The sequence below is a fragment of the Aulonocara stuartgranti genome (genome assembly GCF_965226115.1).
Source record: "Aulonocara stuartgranti genome assembly, chromosome: 22".
Lineage (NCBI taxonomy): Eukaryota > Metazoa > Chordata > Actinopteri > Cichliformes > Cichlidae > Aulonocara > Aulonocara stuartgranti.
The window spans coordinates 8,516,727-8,532,406 of record NC_138957.1 but is presented as its reverse complement, the minus strand read 5'-3'; the positions used below and the strand labels follow the sequence as shown (position 1 = coordinate 8,532,406).

General features: G+C 40.2%; 1 protein-coding gene and 1 long non-coding RNA gene across 4 annotated transcripts in view; both read right to left on the bottom strand.

The window, feature by feature from the left end:
- Nucleotides 1-342: 342 nt before the first annotated feature.
- Nucleotides 343-4,714, bottom strand: LOC309699160. Of its 3 annotated transcripts, XR_014274260.1 has the most exons (13): nucleotides 3,802-4,714; nucleotides 3,625-3,702; nucleotides 3,243-3,406; nucleotides 3,037-3,149; nucleotides 2,915-2,962; nucleotides 2,751-2,834; nucleotides 2,575-2,640; nucleotides 2,327-2,418; nucleotides 1,447-1,507; nucleotides 1,299-1,349; nucleotides 1,164-1,208; nucleotides 837-945; nucleotides 343-717 (listed from the first exon to the last, which is right to left on the bottom strand). It is a non-coding gene; the product is annotated as an uncharacterized lncRNA (long non-coding RNA). The 3 variants fall into 3 exon arrangements; XR_014274261.1 differs by lacking the exon at nucleotides 2,327-2,418 and having other exon boundaries at nucleotides 3,802-4,709; XR_014274262.1 differs by lacking the exons at nucleotides 343-717; nucleotides 837-945 and adding an exon at nucleotides 1,038-1,079 and having other exon boundaries at nucleotides 3,802-4,709.
- An 8,724-nt stretch (nucleotides 4,715-13,438) lies between these two features.
- The window catches only part of LOC309698358 (CMP-N-acetylneuraminate-beta-galactosamide-alpha-2,3-sialyltransferase 1-like), a 30,443-nt gene continuing 28,201 nt past the window's right edge, over nucleotides 13,439-15,680 (bottom strand). Inside the window, exon 7 of the mRNA XM_082520737.1 lies at nucleotides 13,439-14,291. Coding sequence (XP_082376863.1) covers nucleotides 14,124-14,291 — 168 coding nt within the window. The 3' untranslated portion in view covers nucleotides 13,439-14,123. The remainder of the gene's footprint in view (nucleotides 14,292-15,680) is intronic.

Genomic DNA, 15,680 nt, shown 5'->3' with positions numbered 1-15,680 from the left:
ACTCTATCTTGCAAATACATATTTGTGTGGCAATGTCATGCACAACACACACAACTATTAGATCCTTAAGATCAAACCCGTGTCATTCTTTTGGTCCACTGCAGTGCAGTAGTCAAAAAAAAAAGAATAAGTGAAGTGTCCACAAATGGCCAGGATAGAGCCCAGAGTGTTAATGTTTAAAATGTATAAAAATATTATTGATTACAATTCTTTACTGTTAATATCAACAATAAGCTTTTTATTTTGAAATTACAAGTTTAAAAAAAATGCTGTTACATTTACATTTAATGCTGTTACACTGTAATCCTTTATTATAAGTATGGACATAGAATCAAGTGAACGACATTTTGAAATAAATTTAATTGGAATTTTGTACTATGCAAAAACAAAACAAAAAACAACAACAACGACATATTAAACAAACAAACACAGCCAGTGCCTACATTTGTCCATTACATGTCAAACATAGCACTGACCCTTAGTCCCTGCTCATCAGCACATGCTTTCAAAAAGAGCTCCATGTCCTCTGCAAACTGAAAAACAAAGAGGAACAAGTCCTCCAGTGTCTTCTTCCTCTGACATGTCTCTTAAGACCCTCTGCTGGTCCCCTTGATTTAAGGACAGATATTTTGGCATTGTTCCATGTCCACGGAAAAGTGCCCTATTTTGGACAACCCACTGCACAGCAGGATGCAGATCTTCAACAACTGCTGGCTCCTGTGTCAGGCAAATGGGGATAAAAACATAGTTATTTCTCTGTTGCAGAACAGTTTTTTAACAGTCATTCAAATGTCACTAAACATGTAATTACACTACTGTTTAAAGTGAATACTGACCTGACTGACTTCCTGGAACTTGCGCTTTTTCAGTCTGAAAATGGGCACGTGTTGTCCTTCAAGCACAGCTTTGGCTTCCTCTCTCCAGTGTGCAAATAGCTTGCCAGAGCTTAACAGAAAATGTTGATATTGTTAAGGTGTGTAAACTTTGACACAACATATAACGGAAGTCAAAATATAAATACAACATACAATACAATACAACAGCAAGCACCACCATTTACGCAAGTAGGGCATGTCTGACTGTAAAATATTAATATGAAACATATTTAACAACTTTCAAAAGATTCAAGACTCCATTGCTGTGAAAGTAAATAGAATACTTACTATAGTATAGTCAAATGAAGCATCCTGTGCCACGTACAGAGCAGACTATTTGGAAGAAAAAATAAAAATGTCATTTTTTTTTAGAAGCTTAAATTAGCTTCTGTATGAATCTCAAGAAGAGAAAAGAAAAATTACCATCAGCATGAAGATCCCACAGTCAACTCCATAGTCTTGGCTTGGAAAACCCTGTATTACATTGAAAATAAAGGCTCGTTAATAAAATCCCTTAAAAGAAGACTAGTGTAATTCATATTATTCACCATACACTTAAACTAGCACATACCTTCAAGTCAAAGCTCTTTTTTTCTGACCACTGCCCGGGAATGATCTTCACTGCAAGATACCTTTTTTTTTTTAAAGACAGTTACATTCACAAGTTAACAGATGTCATGATGATGGGTGTGAAATGTTTATTGCCAATAGCACCAACTGTAACTACAGGCCTTAGGAACACGACCTCAATAAAACAGCATAACAAAATGAAAAAGTACAGTCACATGCTCACAGTTGGTCAAAATAAAGCATTTACAGCTTTAAGTTAAGGTTTGCATATTTCATAAACTAATTTTTAATGGTGTTTTATGTTAAACTAAAACATTGGAAGACCCTATTTATGTCTGAAACTCATCTAAAGACAGCATCACTGACTTGATCATAATGTGAAGATGAGAAATAGAATAAAATGTTGAATCATCATGCTGATATATCCATCCATCCATCCATTCGCTTCCGCTTATCCTTTTCAGGGTCGCGGGGGGCGCCGGAGCCTATCCCAGCTGTCATAGGGCAACAGACTGGACAGGTCGCCAGTCTGTCGCAGGGCCAACACACAGGGACAGACAACCATTCGCACTCACATTCATTCACACAGTTACACCTAGTGGCAATTTGGATTATCCAATTAACCTATCCCCACAAGCTGCATGTCTTTGGGCGGTGGGAGGAAGCCGGAGTACCCGGAGGGAACCCACGCAAACACGGGGAGAACATGCAAACTCCACACAGAAACTTGCTGATATAGTTTATAAAAAAAGCATGTGAGTGTACTGTATGTGTGAACACTCAAGATCAGCAGAACATGATCTGGGATGCACTTAGCCTGGAACACTGAACAGGTTCCTGAAAACTCCGGAACAAACCAAAAATGCTTATAAAAATGTGACCTCAAAAGTGAAACATATTGTTGGTCACCAAATCCTGCCTTGGTGTATAATGGGTCAAGAAAGAGGATTTCTCTTTTAGGTGGCTTCAGTACCTAAAAGACAGTTAGCCATGACTTCAAACCTGAAAACAATGTCATTGCAAGCGATCACAATCAAAGACTTTTGAAACTGCGTCATAAAAGCTTGAATACATCTCAGACACATAGCAAAATTCTAACAGTTTGTATGTGTCAAAAAACAAGACTTACACACAACTGGAAATGACCAGGTGTCCAGAGAGGGAGAACTATGATGTGCATCCTCTGAGCATCAGTCTGAAACAGAATTGTATTTTTAAGTATCCTGTATATGAACTCTCACCAAAGTTATAAAAAAAAAATCATTTTGATTACTTGCTTGTTTCTTTAAAGGACGGTACACTTACAGGAAAGGACTGCAATGGATCACAGCCATAGGGTGCAAGCCAAGTCCGGGTGACATACAGATTTTCTATGTAAATGCTTATCCCCTAGAATGTAAAAAAAAACCATTTAAAACAACAACTCTTTAAATTAAAGCTTGACAATCATCATATACAAGATACAGTACCTTTGACTAAACAATTTTAGTGATAAGCTCAAAACAGCCATTTCCAATCTGAAACAGAAAAAATCATGAAAAAAATGAATTTACACTTTATTATTTCATATTCATAGAAAAAAAATACTTACAGTGAATTCCATTTGTTTGTTTAAACCCAGTGTCCAAAAATCTGCCCACGTGAGGCATCCAGAAGACGTTTCAACATACAGCTCATCTTTGGGTCTGCTGATGTCCAGTTGAGCTAAAAAAAACAGATGGTGTCATAGACTGTGGATGACAAAATCAGATAAGCACTAAAAGTTGCACTTTGCGACATCTGAAAACTTTAACATACAAGCTGTTGTTGGCCAGGGTGCGGTACAAAACACCATGATGAACGGCTGGCCAAAATGTTCTCAGGCTTTGTCAGAGCTTCGCACGGTGGTCCACACAGGTCAGGAAAAGTTGCATCTGTTGACCTTCTATTGGCTTTCTTGTTGTCAACTCTTTCCTGAGGTTCTATAGAGATTTTAACAGGTTTCAGACAAAACACTACATAGAATGCATATTAAATGCATACAAATGCAAGAAAAATAACCACTATCTATAGAAGGAAATTCATTTGAAACAGCATGTAACAAATTCGTTTATGAGCCATCAACTACAACAAGATAATGAATGCAAGATTATTATTTCACCTATATATGACAATCACTATTCAAAATAAGAAATTTTACCAGTGTCACCAGACATTGAAGGTGCTGGGTTCAACACCGTTTCTGTGATTTCTCTGGGTTTATTGCACACCTGTGGGGCTAGGTACACATAGAAAAGAATATACACACACAGATAGGAACAAATCTAACATGTAAACAATGGTAGCGTTCTGGTCATGAGACAATGCATGTACTTACCTACGACAGCTTGACCCAGTGCCGACAATGAGATATTGATTTGTGTGTTTCTCTGCCATGGAGCACGATGAAAAAACATTAAAATAAGAAGGAATGTTGTTGTAACGCAAAAAAAGTGGCAATATGATCTGTCATGGTCCTGGGCCATGTTGGCCCAGTGTTCTTAGTTTTCTTGTATGTTTGTATTTTGTTCCCTATTTAGGCCATGTTTCCTGAGTTGCCCTGTTGTGTTGTTCCCCAAGTGTTTTCCCTTCGTGGCTTTTACCCCCTGTGTGCCCCTCTGTGTATTTATGAGCCCTTGTCTCTCTTTGTGTTTTATTCTATGTTTTCCCCAGCCCGTTATGTCTGTGTTCTCCCCGTGCTCTCTCTCCTCCTGTCTGAACCTCTGTACTTCCTGTTTTACTTTGCCCGTCTCCCGTTAGTGTTGTGTTCACTCCTGCCATGTCTTGTTATGATTATCAGTGTCACCTGTGTTCCCCGTGTGCTCCCACTTCCCTCGTTAACCCTCTGTGTATTTATGTCTGTGTCGCGTTCTCCCTCATAGCTGCGTGGATTTCCCTGTGTCTCTCTGCAAGTGTTAGTTATTGTTCCCGGTTTAAGTTTTGTATTTCTTGTGATCTGCCTTCCAGCATTAAAGCTGTGATTTTGAGTTTATCCCCTGAGTCCGTGAGTTTGCATTTTGGGTCCTCATCCTGCCTGCCACACAGCTATAATGACATGATCATTGTAAGAAAACTAGAATTATCCTAGATATATGAAATCACTAACGGCAAATGTATTTAAGAAAGACTCTGTCCCAACCTTTGCGATCAACTTGCAAGACTTCCACGGTATCCATGCGTGTTTACGGCTACTGTGGAGGTCAAGTGTTTCCGGTTACTGTGGAGCTCCACAGTGGCTGCAGCCAGACCCTTCTCCACACCGTAGGGGGTTTTATGATGGGGACGCCGGCTGTAACAAACAAAGGGGTGAAGATTTTGGAGAGGGACACACCGGCCTCGTCTTCCCTTCTAGAAGTGCATGCTTAAATGAAGATGAATAAAGGTTTTGTGAAATGACTATTGAGTTCCGGTGCAGTCTCTGGAAGTTTCAACGAATAAAAGAACCATAGATAGATAGATAGATAGATAGATAGATAGATAGATAGATAGATAGATAGATAGATAGATAGATATCTTTTACTAATCATGGCAGCACAAGAACAAGCTCTGAGTACAAGATCCATAGAGGCTGGGGTCTGTCACACCAGGCAAGACCCCAGGTGCAGGCTTTGTAAAGATGCCCCAGAGACAATCCAGCACATAACAGCAGGGTGCAAGATGCTAGCAGGCAAGGCATACATGGAACGCCATATCCAAGTGGCTGGCATAGTATACAGGAACATCTGTGCCGAGTATAACCTGGAAGTCCCAAGGTCAAAATGGGAGATGCCCCCAAGGGTGGTGGAGAATGACCGAGCTAAGATCCTGTGGGACTTCCAGATACAGACGGACAAAATGGTGGTGGCTAACCAACCGGACATAGTGGTGGTAGACAAACAGAAGAAGACGGCCGTAGTGATCGATGTAGCAGTTCCGAATGACAGCAATATCAGGAAGAAGGAACACGAGAAGCTGGAGAAATACCAAGGGCTCAGAGAAGAGCTCGAGAGGATGTGGAGGGTGAAGGTAACAGTGGTCCCCGTGGTAATCGGAGCACACGGTGCGGTGACTCCCCAGCTAGGCGAGTGGCTCCAGCAGATCCCGGGAACAACATCGGAGATCTCTGTACAGAAGAGCGCAGTCCTGGGAACAGCTAAGATACTGCGCAGGACCCTCAAGCTCCCAGGCCTCTGGTAGAGGACCCGAGCTTGAAGGATAAACCGCCCGCAGGGGCGTGCTGGGCGTTTACATCTATATATATATATATCTATATATGTATATATAGATATATATATATTAGGGGTGCAACGATACACAAAATTCACGGTTCGGTTCGGTTTGATACTTTGGTGTCACGGTTCGATATTTTTTCGATACAAAAAAATGTTCATGCATTTTTAATTTGTCATTTATTAAAATTATAAATATATATTTTAACTCAAAAGTACAGTTTTTAAATTTAACCCTAACCCTTGTGCGTGTTTTTTATTTTGACAGCGAATGCGCACCTGCGGACCACTTATGTGCAGCCCTGGTTATTTAGCTCGTCATATCGCAGCCACAGAAATTCTTTTGTCCATGAAACCATAAAGCTGCACTTTCTTTTTGCCTTATAGTCTGATTTGTCATAACTTTTCCGTTTTGTGGTAAGCTTTTCTTTGGCTGTCACTTCTTCACCCTGACCTGTCTTATTTGGCTCAGCAGAACTGAAATGCTTTTACACGCTCACTCACATAAGCTCAGCGATTCTCTGCGCGATCAACCTCTCACATGTTTAAGCTTGCTGCGGGAGATTTCACTTGTCATGTTTGCATAGTAAGCTAACGATTAATAAGACGATGTCAGAGGAATTGGTGCACAAATTATCATCACTCACAGATCAGTGCTGTCGCTCTCTATACACAGTTCGCACAAAAAAACAAGCGCAAATTCAAACGCGATTACAATATGTCACATATTGACAGTGGCTCACCAATGCCAATGACATAATTACCCAGCTACATTTCTGAAAGAATGCAAAAGCATTGACATATATTTTTCCTTCCTACAATAGCCCGACGGGCAGGGAAGAGATAGATTTTGGTAGCCCGACTGGAAAAATCGCTAGCCCCAGGACATCGGGCTAGCGATATTGCAAGCCCTGTATCTGATTGAGGAATCACTCATCTTTGGAAAAGAGAGTTTATTACAGAGAAATGTCTCTTTCCAAAATAAAAGCTATACTATCCGCTTCTTCTGGGCTATATTATCAGCAGCATAAGGAGAATCATGTGCTAACAGCTGTCTAAATGACTCAGCTAAAGTTAGTAGCATGCTTGTTGTTTTTGTCTTTGCACTAGGATGATGTCGGCGTAAATGTGCAGTCATATTCGTTGTGTTCCCACTAGTGCTTTCAGGTTGATCTCGTTGAAATGACCTTAACGCCACAACACGGCAAATCTCCGTTAACGAGCTACCGCCATTATGGGGCTAGACGGCCAACACGTTAACGAGCTAACTGCGCTAACACACTAGTTCCCACCCATGTAATTGAGCATTGCATGGCACATCCAACATACTGTTTTACTTTAGTCCATGACTCGCTTACCTTCAGGGTCATACGTCACATGAAAACCAAAATAATTCCAAACGCCAGATCTGAATGTTGCAAGGAGAGCTTAACTTCTGTCTTGCTAGCTTGCCCTGCGCTCGACAGTGCAGCCTAGGCGGAGTAGTCGAACGCAGATTCACTGAGCGCTCAACACAGACAGCATCGTCAGAAGGAAAGTTGATAAAATAAATTACAAATGTTGTATTGTTCGATACATATGCGTACCGAACCGAAAGCACTGTATCGAACAGTTCAATATCGATACGAATATCGTTGCACCCCTAATAGATATATATATATATATATATATATATATATATATATATATATATATATATATATATATATATATATATATATATATATATATATATACACAGTATATACAGTATATACGGATTGTATAAAGTATTAAGACTTTTGGCTTTGTATTTTATGTATTTTAGAAGCACACACAGCAAATGGTCATTTTATCAGTTTGGTGTGGGATCACTGAATTTGGCAATGTACTTTACAGTGAGCAGCAGCATGCTCGCATTTAAGTATATAATTATTTGCAATGTAACAAAGATTACCCAACTTTTTTAATGATCTGTAGACCACTTGTCAAATTGATGACCCACCAATATGTTCCATATATTTGTTTAGTCACCAAATATTTAAATATTACAACTTTTACAGGAATAATCTCAAAGTTTTATTATGACCCACCAATATGTCTCTTGTGTTCAGTAAAGGGCAATATAGGATTCATGTTTTAGTGGCCTTAAGAACTCATTAACCACTCATCAGTGTGAAAAGGATCACCCATGCAAATCTACTCAAACAGAATAACAAGGGTAAATAAAATGCTCTTAAGCAAAAAAAGTGTGTTTTAACATATATATAATATATAGGGGTGCAACGATACTCCGCCTAGGCTGCACTGTCGAGCGCAGATCCACTGAGCGTTCAACACAGACAGCATCGTCAGAAGGAAGAGCGCAGGGCAAGCTAGCAGACAGAAGTTAAGCTCTCCTTGCAACATGGCAAATTGAACCTCCCCCACCCTCATTCAGATCTGGCGTTTGGAATTATTTTGGTTTTCATGTGACGTATGACCCTGAAGGTAAGCGCGTTATGGACTAAAGTAAAACAGTATGTTGGATGTGCCACGCAATGCTCAATTACATGGGTGGCAACTAGTGTGTTAGCGCAGTTAGCTCGTTAACGTATTGGCCGTCTAGCCCCACGCACAAGGTGATCAGGGGTAGCTCATTAACGGATATTTGCCGTGTTGTGGCGTTAACGTCATTTCAACGAGATTAACGCTGACAGCACTAGTGGGAACACAACGAATATGACTGCACGTTTACGCCGACATCATCCTAGTGCAAAGACAAGTGGAAGCAGACAAAAACAACAAGCACATGTTGTTAGCACATGATTCTCCTTATGGGGACATGATACAGTGGGGCAAAAAAGTATTTAGTCAGCCACCGATTGTGCAAGTTCCCCCACTTAAAATGATGACAGAGGTCAGTAATTTGCACCAGAGGTACACTTCAACTGTGAGAGACAGAATGTGGAAAAAAAATCCATGAATTCACATGGTAGGATTTGTAAAGAATTTATTCGTAAATTATGGTGGAAAATAAGTATTTGGTCACCTCAAACATGGAAAATCTCTGGCTCTCACAGACCTGTAACGTCTTCTGTAAGAAGCTTTTCTGTCCCCCACTCGTTACCTGTATGAATGGCACCTGTTTGAACTCATCATCTGTATAAAAGACACCTGTCCACAGCCTCAAACAGTCAGACTCCAAACTCCGCCATGGCCAAGACCAAAGAGCTTTCGAAGGACACCAGGAAAAGTATTGTAGACCTGCACCAGACTGGGAAGAGTGAATCTACAATAGGCAAGCAGCTTGGTGTGAAAAAATCAACTGTGGGAGCAATGATCAGAAAATGGAAGACATACAAGACCACTGATAATCTCCCTCGATCTGGGGTTCCACGCAAGATCTCATCCCGTGGGGTCAAAATGATCATGAGAACGGTGAGCAAAGATCCCAGAACCACACGGGGGGACCTGGTGAATGACCTGCAGAGAGCTGGGACCAAAGTAGCAAAGGTCACCATCAGTAACACACTACAACAGCAGGGAATCAAATCCCGCAGTGCCAGACGTGTTCCGCTGCTGAAGCCAGTGCATGTCCAGGCCCGTCTGAAGTTTGCCAGAGAGCACATGGATGATACAGCAGAGGATTGGGAGAATGTCATGTGGTCAGATGAAACCAAAGTAGAACTTTTTGGTATAAACTCAACTTGTCGTGTTTGGAGGAAGAAGAATACTGAGTTGCATCCCAAGAACACCATACCTACTGTGAAGCATGGGGGTGGAAACATCATGCTATGGGGCTGTTTTTCTGCCAAGGGGACAGGACGACTGATCCGTGTTAAGGACAGAATGAATGGGGCCATGTATCGTGAGATTTTGAGCCAAAACCTCCTTCCATCAGTGAGAACTTTGAAGATGAAACGAGGCTGGGTCTTCCAACATGACAATGATCCAAAACACACCGCCCGGGCAACAAAGGAGTGGCTCCGTAAGAAGCATTTGAAAGTCCTGGAGTGGCCTCGCCAGTCTCCAGACCTCAACCCCATAGAAAATCTGTGGCGGGAGTTGAAAGTCCGTGTTGCTCGGCGACAGCCCCAAAACATCACTGCTCTCGAGAAGATCTGCATGGAGGAATGGGCCAAAATACCAGCTACTGTGTGTGCAAACCTGGTAAAGACCTATAGTAAACGTTTGACCTCTGTTATTGCCAACAAAGGTTATGTTACAAAGTATTGAGTTGTATTTTTGTTATTGACCAAATATTTATTTTCCACCCTGATTTACGAATAAAGTCTTTACAAATCCTACCATGTGGATTCATGGATTTTTTTTTCACATTCTGTCTCTCACAGTTGAAGTGTACCTCTGGTGCAAATTACTGACCTCTGTCATCATTTTAAGTGGGGGAACTTGCACAATCAGTGGCTGACTAAATACTTTTTTGCCCCACTGTATGTTTAATATTGTGGCGAGCTCAGACAAGGAGGAGACGGAGGTGTCGTTTGGTCTTGCTTCCCGTGAGCTAGCCAGGGAGCACAGCCGTTTATTGACATCTGCAGAAGAACACTGCCGCTAGCTAACTGCTCAGCGCGGCAACCGCACAGCAACAACAACAACAACAACAACACACAGGGTGCCCTCTGATCCCGGAAGGACACACCGTCGCAGCGAGAGGGCGTCACCCGTCACTATGGCAACATAAACAAAACATAACTGTACAAACAGAACCCCGAAAAGCCCTGACCCGCTACAATATGCTGCTGAGAATATAGCCCCGAAGAAGCGTATAGTATAGCTTTTATTTTAGAAATAGCCATTTCTCTGTAATAAACTCTCTTTTCCAAAGATGAGTGATTCCTCAATCAGATACAGGGCTTGCAAAATCGCTAGCCCGACGTCCTGGGGCTAGCGATTTTTCCAGTCGGGCTACCAAAATCTATCTCTGCCCTGCCCGTCGGGCAATTGTAGGAAGCAAAAATTTATGTCAATGCTTTTGCATTCTTTCGGAAATGTAGCTGGGTAATTATGTCATTGGCATCGGTGAGCCACTGTCAATATGTGACATATTGAAATCGCGTTTGAATTTGCGCTTGTTTTTTGCTTTCACTTTGCAATCGCGTGAACTGTGTATAGAGAGCGACAGCACTGATCTGTGAGTGATGATAATTTGCGCACCAATTCCTCTGACATCGTCTTATCAATCGTTAGCTTACTATGCAAACATGACAAGTGAAATCTCCCGCAGCAAGCTTAAACATATGAGAGGTTGATCGCACAGAGAATCGCTGAGCTTATGTGAGTGCGTGTGTAAAAGCAGCAGGATATTTTAGTTCTGCTGAGCCAAATAAGACAGGTCAGGGTGAAGGAGTGACAGCCAAAGAAAAGCTTACCACAAAATGGAAAAGTTATGTCAAATCAGACTGTAAGGAAAAAATTAGAGATGGACCGATCCGATATTACGTATCGGTATCGGTCCGATACTGACCTAAATTACTGGATCGGATATCGGAGAAAAATAAAAAATGTAATCCGATCCATTAAATATCACGAAAGCACCTCACAAAACTTGCAACACGCCGTAACTCACCTCAGAAAGTTAGCACGTCGGAGCAGTAGGCATCACGTGATAGAGCGGCTGTGGCATGCGGGACCTGTCGGTGGTCTGGATAGCATTTGGAGCTTCGCTAGCAACCCGGCATTTCATCTCCGACAAAGTTATCCCCGAGAGAAGTAAAGCAAGTGTGTAAGTCCATCTCTGAATGTTTGTAAAGCATTCCTGCGTTAAGCTTAACAAGCGATATATGGAGCGACTGCCTCTTCTTGCTGCTACTTCAATCATGAAACTGCTTAATGATCAGCTGATCGGCTTTTCTGTCGCGAGTCCATCTCTCTGGTTTGTTTTTGGCCCACTTTGCACCAGAAAGAGGAAACCAGCGGCTAAACAACAGCAGCACGTTTAAGCTTGATCAGCTGTTGTTAGAATTTATTTAATATTACTTTCTACTCGAGGATCTTTTTCTACGTAGCTGACGCTGGTAACTGTGCAGGGGCGGATCTAGCAAAGTTTAGCCAGGGGGGCCGATAGGGCATTAACAGGGAAAAGGGGGCACAAGGACATACTTTTCTTTCTTATTCTCATTTAAAATGTCTAGCTTTTAATAAATAATTATCCGAATCTTACACCGAAAGTTTTAATTTGATGTAAAATGAATAGAAGTCAATTACTGTATATAGTGACTATTAAGTCTAATATATATACCCTAGTAAGCTATAGTACTTTTTCCTTTGGGAAGGTACCATCTGTACAGTCTGCAATTTTGTTGAAGAAAGATGTTGAATCTATTTAATATTTCTTGAAAAATAATTGATTTCTGTGCATTTTTTTTTCACACTGCATCAAATTAAGGTTGATTACGTTGATTAAGCATCATGAGGTGGAGCGTGAGGGGTGGTTCCCTATTTTTTATTTATTTATTTTTGTTGTTGCTGGGAGTTGGAACCCTATTAGTTAGGTTGCTTAATATTTACGCTAAGTACTCTTTAAAATACCAGAATAGGGAGGATGGTGTAGGTTTAAGTTTATTAGATTGATCAGTATTGCTGAACTATAAATATTTTTTTTTTGCATATAGGTATAACAGAATAGCTTTAGTGTAGTTGTTGTTTTAAACTTCAGTATGAACTTATACAAAATGCAGCAAGATATTTAAAAAAAAAACAGTTTTATTGATTAAAACACACTATATCGGATTCATATCGGTATCGGCAGATATCCAAATTTATGATATCGGTATCGGTATCGGACATAAAAAAGTGGTATCGTGCCATCTCTAGAAAAAATAAAGTGCAGCTTTATGGTTTCATGGACAAAATAATTTCTGTGGCTGCAATATGACGAGCTACAGTGGGCCAAAAAAGTATTTAGTCAGCCACCGATTGTGCAAGTTCCCCCACCTAAAATGATGACAGAAGTCAGTAATTTGTACCAGAGGTACACTTCAACTGTGAGAGACAGAATGTGAAAAAAAATCCATGAATCCACATGGTAGGATTTGTAAAGAATTTATTCGTAAATCAGGGTGGAAAATAAGTATTTGGTCACCTCAAACAAGGAAAATCTCTGGCTCTCACAGACCTGTAACGTCTCCTGTAAGAAGCTTTTCTGTCCCCCACTCGTTACCTGTATGAATGGCACCTGTTTGAACTCATCATCTGTATAAAAGACACCTGTCCACAGCCTCAAACAGTCATACTAACCCTAACCCTGACTAAATACTTTTTTGCCCCACTGTATCTCTATCTATCTATCTATCTATCTATCTAGCTCTCTTTCTCTCTCTCTCTCTCTCTCTCTCTCTCTCTCTCTCTATATATATATATATATATATATATATATATATATATATATATATATATATATCTCTGCATACAGAGAGGAGAAAGAAGAAGAAAGAATGATACCAAACAAGCAAAGTAAATAGTTTTTAAAGTTGAACTGTAAAGGTAAAATCAAAAGTAGTTAAAAATGGTCAATTATACCCTGGAAAAATGTTAAACTTTTCTTTTTAAAGTAACGCAATAGTCACTTCTCTCCTGCACACGGCAGTAAGGTGTGGTCATCTGCAAAAAAGCAGCATATGCATCAAAATAAACTATTTCCAGCAGTGTAATATGAGTCCTAAGCATCCCAGAAATGACACAGAAAGTCATAAAGTCAAACATAACTTTTAAAAACACCAGTATCGGCTCATGAGGCCTTGATGGTAAAAAAAACTACATTTCCGCGAAAATGACGTCACTTCCGGTTTCGGGCAGGTCATGGCGGACATGCGATAGTTCACGCTGATGGACGTAGGAAGTGTTACAAACAGCTGATCGGATCGGCAAAGCGTGTTTCTGGAATATTATGTTTTTGTTGCTGCAAGTGCTTTTTATGTAGTTTTTGCAAAGCTATATGTGGAAGGAAACTGTGACCTAGGACAAGCTGATGGCATAAGATGTAAGTACAACTCCTCCGGTTTCATATGCAAAAAAAATTATTGCGCTAGCTCATGTGGTTGCAGAGCTACCGGGATTTAAAAATAGTTACGCAAAACGGAGCGTGCCCGCTCTGACCGGTTTTAAAGGGTTAATATATCAGTGGAACAGCTCAGATAGGGTAGCTAGAGAGACAAGACTAAAATGGTTTCAACATGTGCAGAGGACAGATAGTGGATATACTGGACAAAATATGCTGAAGAATAAGTTGCCGAAGTGGAGGAAAACCGTTTTATGAACAAAATGGACAACCTATTTTGTATGGTGGTATACTGAAAGGACTTTATTGTATGTAAACACTTCCAAAAATAAGTAATCTCTGATACCCAACACGCAACTAATTAACAAAACTACACATGTTTTTTCTTTTTAGATCTACTATTCTTAAGTATTTTAATTCTACAGTTCTGAGGGCTGCTTATCTTAATGCCCCTGAGAGACACCAAAAGCCAGATTACCATCCTCTGAAAAAATGAATTTTCCGTTGCTTATGAAGTTTCTCGATATATTGATATTCCACCCTTCCAGGATGTTGTCCAGTTTTCAGACGTTTGTTTTTGATTTGCTCATAGTAATGATTCCAGTTTCCATTCTTGTCTGCTCCAAATCCAAACACATCAACCTGAAGACACAAAAATGTGGATTATTAATCACAAATGAAATTAACATAAAATAATTATAGATTATAGACACTACAGATTTCATTAACATGCTTTAGCTCAGGGGTGTTGAACTCCAGGCCTCGAGGGCCGGTGTTCTGCAGGTTTTAGATATCACCCTGGGTCAACACACCCTAATCAAATGATTAATTCATTAACAGGCTTCTGGAGAACCCCAAGACATGTTAAGGAGGTAATTTAGCCATTTAAATCAGCTGTGTTGGATTAAGGACACATCCAAAACCTGCAGGACACCGGCCCTCGAGGCCTGGAGTTCGACACCTGTGCTTTAGCTTAATGCAGTGCAGGCGATTTGCCATTCCATTTTTCTTTTTTTCTTTTTTAAGTATATTTTATTAAAAACCAAAAATAAAAATACAGTCTGTATAAGTTGGGATTGTCTGTACTTGTCATATATTCTACTACTAGCACCCTCACTATCCCCTGGAATTTTCTCATACCAAGAGCCTTATCAAGGCAATAGGAAAGGCCAAGAAACAAACACTTCAACATGCAAATACGGTAACAGTATAAAACTATAATAAATACACACAATTAATAATAAACAGATAAACTGAATAAAGAGAAATAGGAAAGAAATCAAGGTTAATAGTTACCACTATTAACCACTATTACCACTATCACTAACCTGTTCCTGACTGATTAACTGATTGATGCATCAGTGTAAAGAGTGACTTTATCCCCCCACTAATGTGTTCTGCATTGCTCTTAAAAAAGGTATTATTAGGGGACTAAGGACAGGGGGGCAAGTCCCTTGGTCCCCTAATTTCCTTGAAGGAAAGGACTCTAAAAGTAAAAGCCTCAAAAACTTATGTCTTGATGTATCCTCAATCATCTGTGTATGGAAATCTTGGTAAGTTAATTCTATTCATCTGGACATAGCATTTTCATTGGTAAAAATGTCCTACAGGTTTCCCAAGCCTTAACAGTACATTTGCATAATGACTGAAGATAGTATCACTCACTAACAATCGGCTTTGAGGTCAGTTTTATGATCATTAATACACACATTTGTATGATCATAGATCAATTCTCCATGAGTACCATTCACAGACAGTTGGGGAACGGCTGCTGTCAATGGAAAATTGTACTTATTAGTCAGTATAATCTTTTAGTGATATAAGTTCGCATATGGTAGAATACTGCATGTAGTTATTTGTATTAGGAAATATTTAACCATGTATGCTTAGAGGCGTATAATCAATTGTGTAGTGACAGGATGTGTGATCTCTAGCAGGCCGCAAAAGGCTTGGTGTGCACTCCAGGAATGCACCCCCACATCCTGGGAGCATGGGAAGAGTTTGTACCTTGTTTTATTGTTTTAACGTAGC